The sequence below is a fragment of the Pongo pygmaeus genome, chromosome 15, assembly GCF_028885625.2.
Source record: "Pongo pygmaeus isolate AG05252 chromosome 15, NHGRI_mPonPyg2-v2.0_pri, whole genome shotgun sequence".
Lineage (NCBI taxonomy): Eukaryota > Metazoa > Chordata > Mammalia > Primates > Hominidae > Pongo > Pongo pygmaeus.
Genome location: NC_072388.2, coordinates 95395121 through 95414870, shown reverse-complemented (window position 1 = coordinate 95414870; position 19750 = coordinate 95395121). Strand labels below are relative to the sequence as shown.

General features: G+C 35.3%; 1 protein-coding gene across 6 annotated transcripts in view; it reads left to right on the top strand.

Moving 5' to 3' along the window:
* ATG2B (autophagy related 2B) overlaps positions 1-19750 on the top strand; it is an 80515-nt gene that overhangs the window by 12331 nt on the left and 48434 nt on the right. For 2 of the 6 annotated variants that reach the window (XM_054447949.2, XM_063652051.1), the window contains exons 2-11: positions 3745-3907; positions 5694-5846; positions 6321-6423; positions 7677-7839; positions 9260-9439; positions 16400-16496; positions 17023-17208; positions 18242-18396; positions 18487-18592; positions 19264-19525. In XM_054447949.2, coding sequence (XP_054303924.1) covers positions 3745-3907; positions 5694-5846; positions 6321-6423; positions 7677-7839; positions 9260-9439; positions 16400-16496; positions 17023-17208; positions 18242-18396; positions 18487-18592; positions 19264-19525 — 1568 coding nt within the window. The remainder of the gene's footprint in view (positions 1-3744; positions 3908-5693; positions 5847-6320; positions 6424-7676; positions 7840-9259; positions 9440-16399; positions 16497-17022; positions 17209-18241; positions 18397-18486; positions 18593-19263; positions 19526-19750) is intronic. The other 4 variants (XM_054447950.2, XM_063652052.1, XM_063652054.1 and 1 more) reach the window with 3 other exon arrangements.

The following is a 19750-nucleotide window of genomic DNA, read 5'->3' as shown; positions in this document are numbered from 1 at the left end:
AATTTCTGAGTGTCATGCCAAAAAAAGTATAAGATGGGAAAAGATAGAAAATGTACTGCTGGCCCTGTCTGGAGGTTTTTATACCTTAGACAGCACATAAGGGAGAATTTCTGAAGGGAGGAAAAATATGGCTTTTTTGGCTAAGTGGGAGAAGGAAGATTGTACAAGGAACTATGGGATAGGAGACCCAGCATGATGCCACCACTGTCTGTAGTCTTCTCAGTCCGTTTTAAGAAAGAATATGTCTGGATGCTTATACCTTAAAACCATCCATGCCCATGTACTCCTGGGAAAGTCTTTAGGATTATACAAATGTCAGCATGAAGAAAGCCTTTTAAAGTAGTAATCTCCAAAAATAAAACGAGCCGATCAAGTCTCACTATTCAACACTAGGGTATAGACAAAGAATTATAATACTACCCTATGCAATGTAGCATGCAGGAAGCACTTTACATACAAGCCGGCATTTGATAAATATTTGTTATTTTAATTTGAAAAGTAAATTGTCTTTTAAAAATTGCATTTACATTCATTCTGTCTGTCTCCTGTTGTAGTCTGGTTTGCTCCACCATGCCACTGAAATTGCTGTTAATGGGATCACCAGTACTTTAAATATTACTGATTTCAGTAGACATTTAAAAATCTTTGACTTCTTGTTAGCTTTTGTTGAGCTTGACCACTCTTCTCTGTCATGTCGTTCTTCCATGATTTTCTGGGACATGAACCTCTTTCAATTTTCCTTCTACGTCTCTGTTTGCTTTTTTCTAATTTCTTCTGCAGGCTCCTCTTTCATAACCCTTTTCTTAAATATTGGTGTCTATGAGTTCTGTCTTAAGCCACCTCTCATTTTACTCCATATAAGTTCCCAAGCATTTCTCTCCTCACGCTGTGGCTTCAGTTACCCATTTGTTTATTATTTTATTATTTTTTTGAGACAGGGTCTTCCTAAGTTGCTCAGGCTGGAGTATAGGGGCACAGTCTTGGCTCACTGTAACCTCTGCCTCCTCCCGGGCTTCAGCATTCCTCCCACCTCGGCTTCTCCAGTAGCTGGGATGACAGGTGTGCGTCGCTACACTTGGTTCATTTTTGAATTTCTTGTAGAGACAGGGTTTTGATGTGTTGCCCAGGCTGGTCTCAAACTGCTCAGCTTAAGATCCTCCCGCCTCGGCTTCCCAGTGTAGGAGTTAAAGGCGTGAGTCGCCATACCCGACCTACCCTCTGTGTTTGTAATGTTAATCTGTATCTCCGGCCCAGATGGCTCTCCTGAGCTCTAGCTGGAGGAAGCTCCCGCTTCCTCCTTAGCACCTCTACCTAGATGTCTCCTTAAATGTGTACTTTGGAAGTGAACTTCTCATCTTCCCTCTAACCTGCTTCCCTGTGTTTCTGTATCTCAGTAAATGACACCTCTATCTAAGCAATTGCCCAAGCCAGCCTCCTAAGTGTCATTCATAATTCTTTCTTTCTTTTACCCGTCATGATGTCAATTATTCCACTTCCTAAATATGTTACAAAAATTTATCCACTTGTGACTGTCCTCAGTGTTGCTATCTGTGCCAAACCAGCCTCTCTAGCTTCTATTACTCGTAACAACCTTCCTGCTGGCATCTTCCCTTCATGCTGTACATGGCAACTGAAGGGGCCCACTCAAAGTTTGAATCTCATCATGGCGTCCTTGCTTAAAGCCCTTCAATGGCTTCACATCACCCTTAAGATAAATTTCAGACTCTTTAACATGCATTACAGGGCTCTTTGGATCTTACTCTTCCTTATCTACATAGCCTTGTCTCTGGGTCTTCGCCCTGGCACACTGAAGCCTAAAGTAACTTTTCTTTTTCAAATACTGTGATGTATCAAATATGTGTGCACGTATTTCTTTGACTTCTGCTTTCTTTGAATCCTTCCACATGCTTTGTTTTTGCCTGGACCATTGTGCCTGATTAACTCCTTCTGGTCTTCTGGTCCCAGCTTAAAATAGCACTCCTTCAAGTGGGCTGCCTCGAATCTGCAGGTTAGGTTCTATTATGTGTTCAAATAGCACAGTGTGTTTCCTCTGTATATAATCATCACACTTTAATTGCTTGTCTCTTTCATGGTATACTATCTTGTAAGCTTAGCGAGGACCGGGATCATCTTTATCTTGGTCTCTGCTTTCTTTTTAATTTTTAACTTTTAATTTTTGTGGGTACATAGTAGGTGTATATATTAATGGGGTACGTGAGATATTTGACACAGGCATACAATGCCTAATAATTACATCAGGGTAAAAGGGGTGTGCATCACCTCAGGCATTTATCCTTTGTGTTACATATCGTTCAGTTGTGCTCTTTCGGTTATTTAAAAATGTACAATAAATTACTGACTGTAGCTACCTCGTTGTGCTATTAATTACTAGATCTTACTCATTTTTTTTTTTTTTTTTTTGAGATGGAGTCCCCTGTCGCCCAGGCTGGAGTGCAGCGGCTCACTGTAGCCTCCGCCTCCAAGTGATTCTCTTGTTTCAGCCTCCCAAGTAGCTGGAATTACAGGCACGTCCTACCATGCCTGGCTAATTTTTGTAATTTTAGTAGAGACGGGGTTTCACCGTGTTGGCCAGGCTGGTCTTGAACTGCTGACCTCGAGAGATCTGCCTATCTCAGCCTCCCAAAGTGCCGGGATTATAGGTGTGAGCCACCATGCCTGGCCCTTGGGCTTATTTATTTTAACTATATTTTTGTACCCATTAACCATCCCCGCTACCCTACTACCCTTCCCAGCCTCTGGTAACCATCCTTCTGCTATCACCATGAGTTCAATTGTTTTAATTTTTAGCTTCCATGGATAAGTGAGAACATGCAAAGTTTGTTTTTCTGTGCCTGGCTTATTTCATATAACATAATGACCTCTAGTTCCATTCATGTTGTTGCAAATGACAGGATCTCATTCATTTTCATGGCTGAATAGTACTCCATTGTATATATGTACCACATTTTCTTTATCCATTCATCTGTTAATGGACACTTAGGTTGCTTCCAAATCTTGGCTATTGTGAATATTGCTGCAGTAAACATGGGAGCGTGGATATCTCTTCAATAAACTGATTTCCTTTTTTGGGGGCTATACCTAGCAGTGGGATTGCCGAATCATATAGTAGTTCTATGTTTAGTTTTTTTGAGGAACCTCCAAATTGTTCTCCATAGTGGGTGTAATAATTTACAATTCCACCAACAGTGTATGAGGGTTGCCTTTGCTCCACATCGTCTCCAGCATTTGTTAATTGCCTGTCTTTTGGATAGAAGCCATTTTAGCTGTAGTGAGATGATATCACATTGTAGTTTTCATTTGTGTTTCTCCGATGGTCAGTGATGTTGAGCGCCTTTTCACATGCCTGTTTGCCATTTGTATGTCTTCTTTTGAGGAATGTCTATTCAAATCATTTGCCCATTTCTTAGTAGGATTATTAGATTTTTTTCCTGTAGAGTTGTTTGAGCTCCTTATATGTTCTGATTAGTAATCCTGGGTCAGATAGATAGTTTGCAAATATTTTCTGCCATTCTGCGGGTTATCCCTTCACTTTGTTAATTGTGTCCTTTGCGCTGTAGAAGCATTTGTCCACTTTTGCTTTGATTGCCTGTACTTGTGGAAGTCTCTGCTTTCCTTATACCTAGTGCCTAACACATGTGTGGGCATATTTGACAGCTTTGAATAAGTTCACAACTTTGTGTTCTTGTTCTTGTGATTCAAAATGAACCTGTTTTTTCTCCTTAGTGTCTCAATGAGATCTTGGAGTCAGCAGATGCACCCTTAGAAGTCACTGAAGGATTCATTCAGTCAATTTCCCTGTCAGTTCCATGGGGCTCTTTACTGCAGGATAATTGTGCACTGGAAGTGAGAGGATTAGAAATGGTCTTCCGGCCTAGACCTCGCCCAGGTTGGTGTGTTGTTATGTTTCTGTTTTGTGTGTTTCTGTTTTTATTCTTCAGAGACTGGGAAAGTAACCTGATTACATTTAATTTAGTATTTTTGCTTTGTATTTGTGAAATTTTCAGTTGATAATACATTGCGACTTGGCTGTTTGTAGAATGTGCATGTTTACACATTTAGAGTTGTTTCTTTCCCCGATTATTCACAGAAACTTTAGTATACAGATTATTTGGTTTATTTAATTATTTGTTATCAGTTATCTAAAATGAGACTTGGGTTTTAAAGATTCAAAAAGTATTGTGCCAGAAAGCAAGGAAGAACGCTCAAAGATTGATGGAAAAATGTTAAAGGGACACAGGATTGTGTGTCAGGGGGCTTCCCTTGGCCAAATTTGGGAAAATTTGAGCATTACGAAGAATGATGGCAATAATGGTTTGTAACACATGAAATAAAAAATCTGTAGGACCATACTGATACAGATAAATAAGTATGTAAGGTGGACAGGTAGAAGGAATGCTCTTCTTTATAAGCAGAATAGCTACTTATAAATATAGAAAAAAATGATTCATAGAATTGACAATCTAGGTCACAGGTATGTTGGTATGCAATGACAGAATTATAATCCCAAGTGCTGCCCAAAACATGAAAGTTTAAATTATATTTAGTAGAATTAAAGTGAAACTCTGTATTTTGAAAACTGATAATGCATGCATGGAAATCATCTTTAGTAATCTGGCATTTAATTTACAAGAATATTCCATCTTTTAACCATGATGAGTGGATATAATATTTTTCTATGGGAAGGCAAACTTTCAAATATTTTTCTCTTTAAAGCATTCCATTAGAAAGACTTTTAAATTCCATTTTGGAAGGCAGTAATTCTTGCAATCTCTGTCACTTTGCTTTGAATAATGTAGGGAGGTGTGGGGAGAATTTTCTCATGAGGGAAGATCTGGAAATGATTTTTCACATCTCATATGCTTCCTCCTCCAAGGATGCTCTTTTATTTTATCTACATATATACTAATTTCCAAAGCCTGTATCATCTGCTACTTCTGCCACATTTCCTGTTAATTTTCTCAGCTAGAAGGAAATAATTAACAAGAAGAATTAACCTCTTCTTTTAGCTTTCATAATGTTTTCTGTTGACATTCAATAGTTGTCTACTAATCGTATCTTATTTCTTTAACTATATAGTAGGTTCTCTGAGGGCAGAATTTACTATTATTTTTTCTACTTTCAACAGCAGGGTTAGTAAACTATAACCTGCAGGCCAAATTGGTCCTGTCATCTGTTTTTGTTAATAAAGTTTTATTGGAACACAGCCATGCTTATTTGTTTATTTACTTTAATGGCTGTTTTGTGCTATAATATGAGAGTTGAGAAGTTGTGATACAGACCATATGGCCCACAAAATATATTTACTGTCTGACCCTTTACAGAAAAAGTTTGTCAACCCCTGCTTATAATATTTAGAACAGTTCCATGCATCTGTAGGATATCCATTAAGTATTTGTTGAATGAATACATGAATTGATATTTGGTAAAATACAACATGTTATGAGAGCACATTCTCTGGACTTTTTTCTGTGATCTTTTTTTCCTTCTTGGTTATTATAAGGTGATTTTAAATCTCAAGAGTACTTTCTAGAATATTGTTTACCTGGGTAACACCATGATGTTAAAAATCTCTTAAAAGTTTAAGAATTTATTTATTCGAAATGTATTATTTTAAGAACTGGCATTGTTGTAACTCTGAGAAATTATTTAGGATTAATTTATATTTTCCACAGCAACTGGTTCTGAGCCTATGTATTGGTCAAGTTTTATGACCAGCAGTATGCAATTGGCAAAAGAATGTCTTAGCCAGAAACTAACAGATGAACAAGGAGAAGGATCCCAGCCTTTTGAAGGACTTGAAAAGTTTGCTGAAACCATTGAAACAGGTTTGGTGTTACTGAGAATTTTCAAAAATTTAGATTTGATTTAGTAGTTTTGTACCTTCATGTAATAAGCTTTGTATAAGGCAAATCCATTGGAATGGATTTTTAAAAGAATTACTGTTCCCACTTCAGAACTTTAGAATTGAGGTATTTTAAATATTCCATTTAATTGCATGTTGTTTTTTTTTGTACCTTAGTTTCTCCATTTATTATGCTTGCATAGTGAATGGATTAGAATACAACAGATAGTGTTAGTTGTTGTCCCAAGCATCTGTTGAGATGTAACATGGTTAAGTGCTCAGTAAGGCAAAATATTTATTACAAAACTCAGGATTTAAGGATTTTAATGGAAAGAAATTCAGCTTCTTTATTTTGTAAACAGAAGTTTTTATCAAACTAGTACTTATTTATTTCTTTGGAGGTTTTTATTTAGCATGTATGTGGTCTCTTACATTGACAATTACTTGTTTACTTTAGTACTAAGAAGAGTAAAAGTCACTTTTATAGATACTGTTTTGAGAATTGAACATGTGCCAGAAAATTCCAAAACTGGAACTGCACTTGAAATTCGAATAGAAAGGTAAGAATTCTTATGTCTGAAAATAAATGACCCTATTGTAACTCTTACATTACATTTTTAGGGAGGTTTTGGAGATTAGAGCTAATGATATGAAAATATTGCATAATTTCAGAGTAAAGTGCTGCTCTTCAAGTTATTTGCTAATTTTATTGTTCTAATTCCATTATTGAAAACTTGAAAGTGCCAGTTGGGGTATAATTATATATAATACCATGTTGAATTTAAATCAAGTTGTTCTGTTTTAGTTAATATCAAATCAGAATAATAAGCATTTGAGTGCCACTAAATTTAAGGCATTCCTGTGGGAAAGTTTCAGTTTTTTCATATTAACAATGCAATATTTAGGCATATTTCATTAACGTGAAAGACATTTTTGTTTTGCTGTGCTTAATCTAAGTGCAGCTTTAGTGAGAAAGGCTAAGGCCACTGTTTTGAGGATCCTCTAAGGATTATTTTAAGGTTAATATGTGCAATATTTACTTAAAAAATATAAGTACGTTGCTTTTAGTTTTTTGCATATGCCCACTTGAAGCCCTTATACATAGCTGTAAAGCAAGGTTAATTTACATGCATACACCTAAGCGTTGATTTGAGGCAGTAACTGGTCACCCGTGTGTTAATGCTATGTGAACTGCCAACAGAAATGAGCAGGATGAAGCGTGTACACTGCATGAGCACCAGAGACACTTCGTACATGGATCTACTGGGGGTCTCTACTGAATTTTAAGCAGCTGTGTTATGATTTCTGTCTTTCACAAAACACCTATTAGTAAAACAGTTATTGTTAGCAGATCTTTGGAATAAGGGTCCATTGCCTTAAATAGTAGATTTTTAAAAATCTAAGATTTCATGCATTTAGAACCACATTATGTGTTTTGTTTAAACTGAAAATTAGTCACATATAGGAATTCAAGAAACGTCATTTGTGACTTGGAGCCAAATGCTATCACACTGTTACCAAGAGATGTTTTGTGGGGGAGTACAGGAAATGTTTTCCTTAAAACTAACTTAAGGGAGTTATTAATTTTTTTTCTCTCAATTTAAGCCTCATAAAGCTACCTTTTTGGAGTTAAGACCTCTTCATGAAAATATTTACGGTAGTAAAGCACGGTGAGACTGACCGTATTATAGGCATATTCTAAGAAGTGCTAACACTTGAAAAAACCCTTTAACTTAAAAAAGCTATGTGCGTTTCTTATTGTAAATAGGTTTTCCTAGGAGCTTTTTGTAAATGCTTTTTAAAAAAATTTCAGAACTGTATACTGTGATGAAACTGCTGACGAATCCTCAGGAATTAATGTGCATCAACCCACTGCTTTTGCTCACAAGTTACTTCAGCTCTCTGGAGTGTCTCTCTTCTGGGATGAGTTTTCTGCATCAGCCAAATCTTCCCCAGTGTGTTCAACTGCACCAGTGGTAAGAAAAACAAAACAAAAAACCCTAAAACCATAATCATAGATTTTTTAAAAGGTTTAAATGGGGGCTATTAAATTTTGCTAGGGTGTGTAATATGTCTTAATGAGTCTCTGTCTTGAGATTTAATGCAAATATTCAGTAATGGTAATATATATTTCAGAGATTTGAAAATACTAATATTTATATTCCTACCAGTGTGCTGTGTATTAGTTTGAAAGAGAAATGTTGGGTACTGTATCTTGGGGGAAAATGGTGTAGAAGTTGAGTATCACTAATTCAAAATGCTGGAACTGTGTTTCAGATTTTTGAATATTTTTATAGACATAATGAGGTATCTTGGGGATGGGACCCGAGTCTAAATACAAAACTCATAAAACTCATTTATGGTTTTTTTTTTTTTTGGAGAGCGTCTCTTGTCGCCCAGGCTGGTGTGCAGTGGCGCAATCTTGACTCACTGCAACCTCTGCCTCCCGGATTCAAGGGATTCTCCTGCCTCAGCCTCCTGAGTAGCTGGGATTACAGGCACGTGCTACCATGCCTGGCTAATTTTTGTATTTTTAGTAGAGACGGGGTTTCGCGATGTTGGCCAGGCTGGTCTCGAACTCCTGACCTCAGGCGATCCACCTGCCTCAGCCTCCCAAAGTGCTGAGATTACAGGCGTGAGCCACCACGTCTGGCCCATTTATGTTTCATATATGCCTTATACACATAGCCTAAAGGTAATTTTATACAATATTTTCAATAATTTTGTGCATGAAACAAATATTTGACTGCAGCCCATCACGTGAGGTCAGGTGTATTTTCCTGACCTTGTGGGAGTGTCACATTGGCACTCAAAAAGTTTTGGATTTTGGAGCATTTTGGATTTTGGGTTTTTGGTTTAGAGATGTTTAGCCTATATTAACGTCTAATTTTTTTTTTTTTTTTTTTTTTTTACAATAAAAGCAGAGGAAATTAAGCAGTGTTCAAATTTACCTTACATAGTGACTGTATTGATGAAACTTTATTCTACAAATCATCTCTTTAAAAAGCTTTATAATTAAGGAACTCTGTTAAATCCCTTCCAAGAGGAGAGTCCTTTTATAAGTCAGTCACTGTATAATTTGCCTTTTTTGTTATTTTACAAATCAGATTTTCTTAATTATACAGTGCCCATTAGGTTTTCTTACTCCTGTAACTTGAACAGACACTGTGCTTTTTTTCATGAAGTCCTTTTTCATAACTTGCTTTTATTACCAGTGGACTGTGCTAACATATTACTGTGTTTCATTTTAGCTATATGATACTGTTTGTCCATTGTAACATCATACAGTTTTACATGTCAAATATTTTATTCTTCTTAAGTTGACATTTATATTTTACATTTCGTTTTATTTATATGAAAGTATTTTAAATAATTATTTTTGTCACTTTATTGTAGGAAACTGAGCCAAAGCTGTCACCTAGCTGGAACCCCAAAATTGTTTATGAGCCACACCCACAGCTAACTAGAAATTTACCAGAGATAGCACCTTCTGACCCAGTGCAGATTGGAGGGTTAATTGGTAGGTTGGAGTTGAGTCTCACGTTGAAACAGAATGAAGTGCTTCCTGGAGCTAAGGTCAGTGTTTGTTTCACTTTCTATAGTAAAACCAAAATAAAAGTACAAGTATTCTTTATTCTATGCAGTGATTCACTGATTGATTACTGCAGATTATCCTGTAACTAGTGTACCGCTGTCACCGAGTTAACATTTTTACTCTCAGTTGATGCTTCTATCCTAGGTCACAAAATTTATGTGAGGATTGCCTTTGCCCTACTGTTGCAGCTTATGTTTTATAAAGAGCTGCCTTCTACACTCACTTTCCCCTATTCTGACAGTTTGAAACTGACAAACCTCTCTTTTTGGTATTGAACATGGTTTCATTAGTTCAGACAACTAGGAATTTATTAAAAAAATTCTTTCTATTGTCATAAAATTAAGTTTAAAGGAAAAGAGATTTGGCAAGCAAGAAATCTGTTGAAGATGTTTTTATAATTATATGTATGTAAAAATATCTAGCCATCTATTTTGCACAGAATGACCATTTTTATATAGTTGTGTAATATTTGTGAAAAGAGATAGACTTTTTCCATTGTCTCATAGCTTTAAAATTTTTTGACATAAAATAAACCTATATAATATATCATCTTTCCTTCTTTTTTTTTGAGATGGGGTCTCCCTCTGTTGCCCAGGCTGGGGTGCAGTGACAAGATCTTGGCTCACTGCAGCCTCAACCTCCTGGGCTCAAGCAACCCTCCCGCCTCAGCCTCGCAAGTAGCTGGGGCTACAGGCACATGCCACCATGCCTGGCTAATTTTTGTATTATGTTTTTTGTAGAGACAGGGTCTCACTATGTTGCCCAGGCTGGTCTCGAACTCCTGGGCTGAAGCAGTCCTTCTTGCTCAGCCTCCCAAAGTGTTGGGATTATGGGCATGAGCCACCTCACCAGGAGCCTTTACTATTTTTAAGTGTAAGTTAAGTGATAATCAGTATATTTATATTCTTTTTCCCTTTATTTCCCCACTGTTCCCAGCCTCTGGTAACCATCAGTCTACTTTTCATGAGTAGGGGAATCTTCATGAGATCCCCTTTTTTAGCTCCTGCCTATGAGTGAGAACGTGCGTTGTCTTTTTGTGCTTGGCTTATGTCACTTAACATAATGGCTTCTAGTTCCATTCATGTTGTTACAAATGACAGGACTTCATTATTTTTTATGGCTTAATAATATTCCATTGTGCATATATACCACATTTTCTTTATCCATTCATCTGTTGATGGATATGTAGGATGAGTCCATATTTTGGTCCATATATGGGTCCATATATAGGATGAGTCCATATATATGTATACACACACACACACACACACACACACACACACGTGTGTGAATATATATCATATATATTCATATCATATATTCTATATAGCATATATTCATATATATCATATATATCACATATAGCATATATTCATATATATCATATATTCACTATGTGAATAGTGTGCTGTAAACATGGCAGTGCAGCTATCTCTTTGGTATATTGCTTTCCTTTCTTGTGGGTATATACCTAATGTGGAATTGCTGAATCATATGGAAGTTCTACTTTTAGTTTTTGTTGTTGTCCCTTTGTTTTCTTTTTTCAAAAATTTCAGTAGTTTTTGGGATACAGGTGGTTTTTGGTTACATAGATGAGTTCTTTAGTGGTAAATTCTGAGATTTTAGTGTACTTGCCACCTGAGCAGTGTACACTATACTCAATATGTTGTCTTTTATCCTTCACCTCCCTCCTAACCTCCCCTCCTCCTGAGTCCCCACAGTCCATTATATACCTCTGTATGTTTTGCATTCTCATAGCTTAGCTCCTGCTTATAAGTGAGAACATATGGTATTTGGTTTTCCATTCCTAAGTTCCTTAACTTATAGTAATGGCCTCCAGTTCCATCCAAGTTGCTGCAAAAGACATTTTGTTCCTTTTTATGGCTGAGTAGTATTTCACTGTGTGTGTGTGTGTAAATATATATACATATATTTGTATATGGTATATATATATGTGGTGTATATGTGTATGTGGTGTGTATATATACCACATAAACATATACACCGTATATATATATATATATGCACCACATATATACACCACATGTATGTATATACACCACATACATATATATGTGTATATATATGTGTGTGCATATATATGTGTATATATATATGTGTGCATATATATGTGTATATATATATGTGTGTATATATATATGTATACACACACGCAAACACACACACACACAGTGGAATTGCTGGGTCGAATGGTAGATCTACTTTTAGTTCTTTAAGGAATTTCCATACTGCTTTCCATAGTAGTTGTACTAGTTTACATTCCTACTAGCAGTGTAAAAGTGTTCCTTTTTTACGACATCCATCCCAACATCTATTGTTTTTTGACTTTTTAATTATGGCCATTCTTGCAGGAGTAAGGTGGTATCTCACTGTGTTTTTAATTTGCATTTTCCTGATGATTAGTGAAGTTGAACACTTTCTTGGTTGTTGGCTGTTTAAATATCTTCTTTGAGAAATATATAATCATGTCCCTTGCTCACTTTTTGATGGGATTATTTTTTTCTTGCCGATTTCTTTGAACTCCTTGTAGATTCTGGATATTAGTCCTTTGCTGGATGCATAGTTTACAAATATTTTCTCCTACTCTGTGGGTTGTCTGTTTATTCTGCTGATTATTTTGCTGAGCAGAAGCTTTTTAATTTAATCAGGTCCCATTTATTTTTGTTTTTGTTGCATTCGCTGGGGTCTTAGTCATGAATTCTTTGTCTAAGCCAATGTCCAGAAGAGTTTTTCCAATGTTTTCTTATAGAATTTTTATGGTTTCAAGTCTTATATTTACATCTTTGGTCCATCTTGAGTTGATTTTTATATAGGGTGAGAGATGAGGATCCAGGTTCTTTCTTCCACATGTGGCTTGCCAGTTTTCCCACCATCATTTATTGAATAAGGGGTGTTTTAACCAATTTATGGTTTTGCATTTGATGAAATTCAGCATCCCTTTATGATAAAAACCCTCAACAAAATAGGCACAGAAGGGACTTACCTCAAAGTAATAAAAGACATATATAACAAACTTATAACCAACATCATACTGAATGGGGAAAAGTTGAAAGCATTCCCCCTGAGAACTGGAACAAGACAAGGATGCCCACTTTCACCACTTCTATTCAACATAGTACTGGAAGTCCCAGCCAGGGCAATCAGGCAAGAGAAAGAAATAAAGGACATCCAAATGGGACGAGAGGAAGTCTAACTATAGCTGTTCACTGATGCTATGATCATATACCTAGACAATCCTGAAGACTCATCCAAAAGGCTCCTAGATCTGATCAATGAATTCAGTAAACTCCCAGGTTACAAAATCAGCATACACGAATCAGTAGCAGTGCTATACACTAACAGTGACCAAACTAAGAATCAAATCAAGAGCTCAATCCCTTTTACAACAGCTGCAAATAAAATAAAATAAAATAAAATACCTAGGCATATACTTAACCAAGGAGCTGAAATCTCTCTACAAGTGGAAAACTGCAAAACACTGCTGAAAGAATAGATGACACAAACGAATGGAAACACATCCCATACTCATGGATGGAAATAATGCATATTGTGAAAATGACCATACTGCCCACAACAATCCACATATTCAATGCAGTTCCCATCAAAATACTGTCATTTTTCACAGAACTAGAAAAAACAACCCTAAAATTCATATGGAACCAGAGAAGAGCCCACCACAGCCAAAACAATACTAAACAAAAAGAACAAATCTGGGGTTATCACATTACTGGACTTTAAATTATACTACAAGGCTGTAGTTAGCAAAACAGTATGGTGCTGGTATAAAAATAGGCACTTAGTCCAATGGAACAGAATAGAGAACCCAGAAATAAAACCAAATGCATACAACTAACTGATCTTTGACAAAGCATACAAAAACATATTTTTTAGTTTTCTGAGGAACCTTCATACTGTTCTCTGTAGTGGTTGTACTAATTTACATTCCCACCAAAAGCATAGAGGGTTCTCCTTCTCATAGCTTTGACACTGTATAAAGACACTGTATAAATACAACTGTATTTGCCTCTTAGGGAATCATATTGATCAGTCTTATGGAGAACCAGGAAACTTGCATTTACTTAGTTAAAAATGTATTTGTCAAGCATTATTTTCACACCTCGAAAACAAATTTTCTGCATAATCTCTATAAAACGTAGTTTTAATTAAGAAGATACTAGGATTTATTCATTTGTTTATTTACTGATCTCCCTAGTTGTAGATGTTCAAGTGGCTACCGTATGCCAGCCACTTACCTGTCCCAGTTCTTCAGACAGATGCAGAGATGAATGGGATACAATCTTTCCCTTGGTAAAAGATACAGTAAGGGGTATGGAAATTGCTACGGGGACATAGAAGAGGGAGCCACTAAGTACGTGTCAATATACATAAAATGACTTTTCAGAGGATTGAAGAATCTCCGGAAATCCCTCCTTGGATTGGAACCTCTGACTAGAGTTGGAGGAGGAGGAAAGTAGAATGAAGACACTCCTATTACTGATTACTCAGGCCCCTTCTGTTTACTGCTCTGTCCTTCTTCAGATGGTGCAGAATCCTTTCACAATGTCAAAAGGCCCTTTACAAGTAACATGTTGGGATTGTTAGCAGAACAGATAGTCAAAGGATTATGTAAACTCTACAGGGAATCCTCTGCTATGGTAACATCCTTGGGAAACTATACTAATAATATGCTTATGTCTCTGGGGAATGCATTTGCCATGTCTGTAAGGAGGAAGCATAGCAATAACTTTTATAGTTCTGTTTTGGTTAATTATATATAGTCCTCAACATTTGTATGCTTTTATATTTATGTAAACCCAAACTTTTGCACATGATGTGTTGATTTGTACAGATGTCTTTTATAATAAAACATTATGTATACATTTGTAGAAATGTATAAATATATGTTACTTTTAGAGTTCTGTATATTAGTGACAAATGAACATCTGGAAAAACTGCATAGTGGCATTGTGTGCCAGCCAATATTTAATATTTAGAGATACTATCCTTGCCTATAGAGTAATTTTTGTGTAATGACTTGAGTATTTGAGTATAATTTGTTTTTATTTAATGCAAATGATGCTAAAGGAAAAAGACAAGTTCTGGATTTTAGTATTGAGAAACATAGATCTCATAAAATATAGTCTAGATAAAGATGGCATTAATTAGGGGTGCTGAAAATGTCAGATCTTTAATCTCTTTCTGATGTACATTAGCCTTAACTCTTTCAACTGTGGATTCAAAATGTTATGAAAGATTTCATGTTTTTTTTTTTTTTTAAGTTCTCAGAATAGTATTCCCTTGAGTAGTGTGTAAGTCTGTGTTTCATGTATTCAGTTTTAGCCTATGTTTTTAGGAATGCATTTTATTGAAAATTGGAGACTGCCCGTATTGAATTTAGAGATGTTTTGTTTCAGTTACCATGTTACATTGAGTTGAAATTTGTTTTTTAGTTTTGTTCTTTTATATTTTCAAAAGAAAGTAGTAAGTACTTTGTTCTTTTTATGCCAAACTTAGAATGTACAAATAATGAAATATTTCTATGAAAATTTTAATTTCAATGAATTAGAAATGAAACTCTTGATTGTCCATTCTAATGAAAGTCAGAGATTGTGCTTTCAGTACAACAATTGTGAAATTATAAAACAATTTTTAAATTTGGCATGTAGTTAGAAACACACTTTCTCTGTCCTCTCAGCCTCAGGTTGGCTTGTGGCTTGGGATGTCAGTAGTCAGGAAGATACCCCGTAAAATAAGCTGTCTGTGGGCAGAACAGGGGAGCCATGCCATGGAAGGAGTGAGGGCTTTCCCTCCAGGTCAGCCTTGGTCAAAATCCAGCTCTGGATCTGCTACATGGGCCTTGTGCAGTTCACTGAATCTTTATGAACTCCTTTCTTCACCTATAAAACAGGAACAGTAATAAGAATTAGAGGAAATATATCTAAAAGCACTTAGCATGGTACCCCAATGCTAAAAATAAAAATGATAATAATGATTTATTTTACTGGATTTCTTAGGTCATCGAAATTTCTCAATCATTATGTAGTTTTGTTTTTTGTTTTTTTTTTTTTTTAGAATCAGAAGGAATCCCTTTTTCTCCTGGGAGGAAGTCATTTTCTAGATATAAATGTTTTGTTAATTCTATTATTTTTCAGTTGCAAAATGACATAAAAATAATAGGAGTCAGTGTTAAGAGGAGGCGAATGAAAAGTAAGGCAAGGATATTCTGCTTTTTAGAATGTAATATAGAGAATAAAGTAATTGCTTTTGTCAGAGTATTCAGGAATCATCAAGAGAGTGGGATGGAGCTTTTATTTCTAGATGGAAAAGTGGGCAAAGAGTTGGAGAAGAGAAAGGCAGTCCACCTGAGCACCATCTTCTGTCCACATTTCTGTAGTGGCGTCCCCTCGCATGCAGAGCGGGCTTTGTGGACCACAGTAGGTACTGGGAGGGCACAGTGTTGGTGGAGAAGGTCCTTACATGCTCTGCTAGAGTATGATTGGTAGTGTACTTAAGAAAGCCAACTTTATTTGTTCTTGATGTGAATCAGACTTTAAGGATTATGATTTCAGTCTTTTGAAAGTCAGTGAATACTGTGCTATTGCTACCTTAATATTCATCCTTGGAGACTGTCTTAAGTCCTCCTCAAATACTTTTAAGTACTCAGAAGACTTGAAGAGACAAAAAGTGTAACATTGGACTTGTCAGCATGGAATTTCTCAGGAGGATTTTTCCTTTTAGAACAACAGTTTGGTGGCCTTTAAGTCTTTTCATTTAGATGGTGTGAATTAGTAGAGTCTCAGATGAAGGACTCCAAGACTAAAGACTCAGTATTCATCTCAGTTCATTAAAATATACTGACGTTTATGGTGATAAGGTTATAAAGAATACTCCTCATGAATAGTTTTTTTTTCCCCCTTAAGTTGGATGTTGATGGACAGATAGACTCTATTCATCTACTCCTGTCACCGAGACAGGTGCACTTGCTTTTGGATATGTTGGCAGCTGTTGCTGGACCAGGCAAGTATAATTCTGTTATTATATATACTTGTTACTTTTTTAAATTTTAAAAAACTTTAAAATATGTAATGTATGTACATGTAGGAAAGTCTATTATTTTTGAATATATGAATTGAAAGAAGCAAATAAGAATCTTAAGTAGTAAAATTTGATTGGGTGTTTTGAATGTGTTACCGTGGGACATATTCACTTCAGATTATGTGTGTCACATTCTTTTCTAAAATTGTTCTGACTTCTTTGGTTGGGGATAGTACTTCATACAACCGAGAAAGTATAATTCTTGAACACAGTAAGTGGTACACATTTTAAAATATTTTCAATGGCTTCTATCTATCAGAGATAAGATTTTGGGATTCCTGGCTAGTTGCTTAAAGCTATTGCTTAGAGCTCTGACTCATTAAATAGCAGTGGTTTTGCACTGTGGTGTTAAGTTGCCATTGTTGTTCCATAAATGGGTTTTGGGAAAGAAATGCTTAATTAACTCCAAATTTAATTACTGTTTTGGTTTCCTTTTGTATGCTTATAGAAAATTCTAGCAAAATAGGGTTAGCTAATAAAGATAGGAAAAATCGACCCATGCAGCAGGAAGACGAGTATCGAATTCAGATGGAATTAAACCGGTATTATTTGAGAAAAGATTCCCTCTCTGTGGGTGTATCTTCAGAGCAAAGCTTTTATGAGACAGAAACAGCTCGTACACCTTCTAGCCGTGGTAAGCAACTCAAACAGTTGACACCAGAATCATATATTGTAATCATAGATAAAATTACACTTAATTTTGGCTGCTGTGAACAGAAGTTTAGGAATGAAAGAACAAAAAGATCCACATTGTAAGAAATCCACAACTTTTAATTTATATTAATCTAATCACAACATTACAGTAATGCACCAGCACATAGGTGCTATAGTATATTTTTTTGATTTTGATTGTGTAGTTTTGTTTTCTAAATGATTTAGTCTAAGGAAAACCAATTTACAAAAATGTAAATTTATGTGAAAGTTAAATTAGGTAGCTATCTATTTTGTCAAATTATTATGTGCTCATGTAATGATTTCTAGATTAAGAAACTACTAAACTACTAAAGTTTGATAAGGAAACTTTCCTTTATTGATCTTTCCATCAGTTATATGTAAATGATGATCTCTACTCAGCTTACTTTACATTTATAGGTGTTTCACAATGTATAAGTGCTAATAACATAAATAATATGGATAAATTTAAGTATGGAATGTTGGACAAAATAAGAAATCAAACCCTACTCAAAAAATTTTGGCCATAATAAACTTCATTTGCATGAGAGTAAAACAATTCCGAAAGAAGGAACTGAAATGTAAATGGAATTCCAAATAATGTTTTTAGCTCTGAATAAAAGAAATAACTGTATCCAGATGAAACTAGAGGTTGCAGTATATTTATACTATTTTAATATCTGATTTTAATTCCTAAACTGGCATATCACGTTAAGAATATACCAGGTAATACTACATTTATATATTTAAAACAAAAGAAAACATGTTCATCAGTAGGATAGCTTCATTTTTTATTAATTTATATTGAGTTTTTACTATGCCATTAATATTTTGGATTCAAATAAATTACACCACTGTAAGTAACATAAAATTTGGGGCATCGCTGTATCTCGTATAATCTGAAGGAAGAGGATTGTGTTAACGCGTATTAACTTACTTAAAAGACTTGAATTGGTGGGATTATAATACAAGTGACATAGTTTAATTCTCTCTAGAAGAAGAAGTATTCTTCTCCATGGCTGATATGGACATGTCTCATAGTCTCTCTTCTCTTCCACCCCTTGGGGACCCCCCAAACATGGACCTTGAGTTATCATTAACTAGTACATATACAAATACCCCAGCAGGATCTCCATTAAGTGCTACTGTGGTAAAGTATTACTTAATTTTTCTTCTAGACTGAAAAGTTGCTTCTAAAATTCTACACTTCATTCATGCGCTTAAAAAAAATCTTTTATAGCTTCAGCCCACTTGGGGAGAGTTCCTTGATCATCATAAAGAACAGCCAGTAAGAGGGTCAACATTTCCATCCAACCTAGTTCACCCAACATCTTTACAGAAGACATGTAAGTAAAAATAAGACATTTGTTGTTAGTTTCTGCTGGAATTTTTAAAATGCCATTCTACTGGTGCTTTGCTTTTTTTTTTTTTTTTTTTTTTCTGGTCTTGGCTGTTTACAAAGTTCAGAAAGCAAAATGAACCATTGTTAAACAATTCACTGTGAAGTGTTTTAGAATAGTTGATCATTTATTGTATTCTTTGTGTATTTAAATACTTAAATATTTTTAGTTAAAAGTACACTGTAAGTTTCATATTATTATTGCAGTTTAGGACCCTCAGTCAATCATGTGATTTTTGTTTCACTATTTACATCTTCCTTGAAAGAGAACCCCAGGTTTCTTTTCTGCAAAATTTAATTGATATAGACCTAAGGCTTAAAGGAAAATTTGTTGAGCAGTTTTTGGTTAATCCTGAGTTTTCCAGTATGTTTTTATTAATATAAAAGCTTGGTTTGTACATTTACTGTTGTCACGTACTCTTGTACTTTAGTACAAAAATCTTGGATATAAGATGCAGCAAGATAGCAGTTGATTTTACTTAAATTAATTGTCTAATATCATTCAAACTGTTGTATGATCATCTGTTTTTTAAAGCTAATAAATGAGTAAATGTTTTATGATTTTAATAGTTTTATGTGTCAAATTTTATGTATATAATTTTAATACTTGTATTTTAGCTCTCCCATCTAGATCTGTTTCAGTGGATGAATCAAGGCCTGAACTTATTTTTAGACTAGCTGTGGGAACTTTTTCAATCTCTGTGCTTCACATTGATCCTTTATCTCCACCTGAAACGTCACAGAACCTTAATCCATTGACACCTATGGCAGTAGCTTTCTTTACTTGTATAGAAAAGATTGATCCAGCAAGATTTTCAACAGAAGATTTCAAGTCTTTCCGAGCAGTGTTTGCAGAAGCTTGCTCACATGATCACCTTAGGTAAACTCTCACATATGTATTAATGATGATCCTTTAAACTTCCACATATGCTAATGATCCTTGAAAAAGAACCACATGTGGACTTTTGTATCTGCCTATCTGCATTTGTTTTTCTAATTCACATTTTATTTGTAAGTGAATGGAATGAGTGAGGTTTTTTTGCAATGATGCAAAGATGTTTAGAGTCTTTCATTCAGGTTATTTGGCATGCAGAATAACAGATCT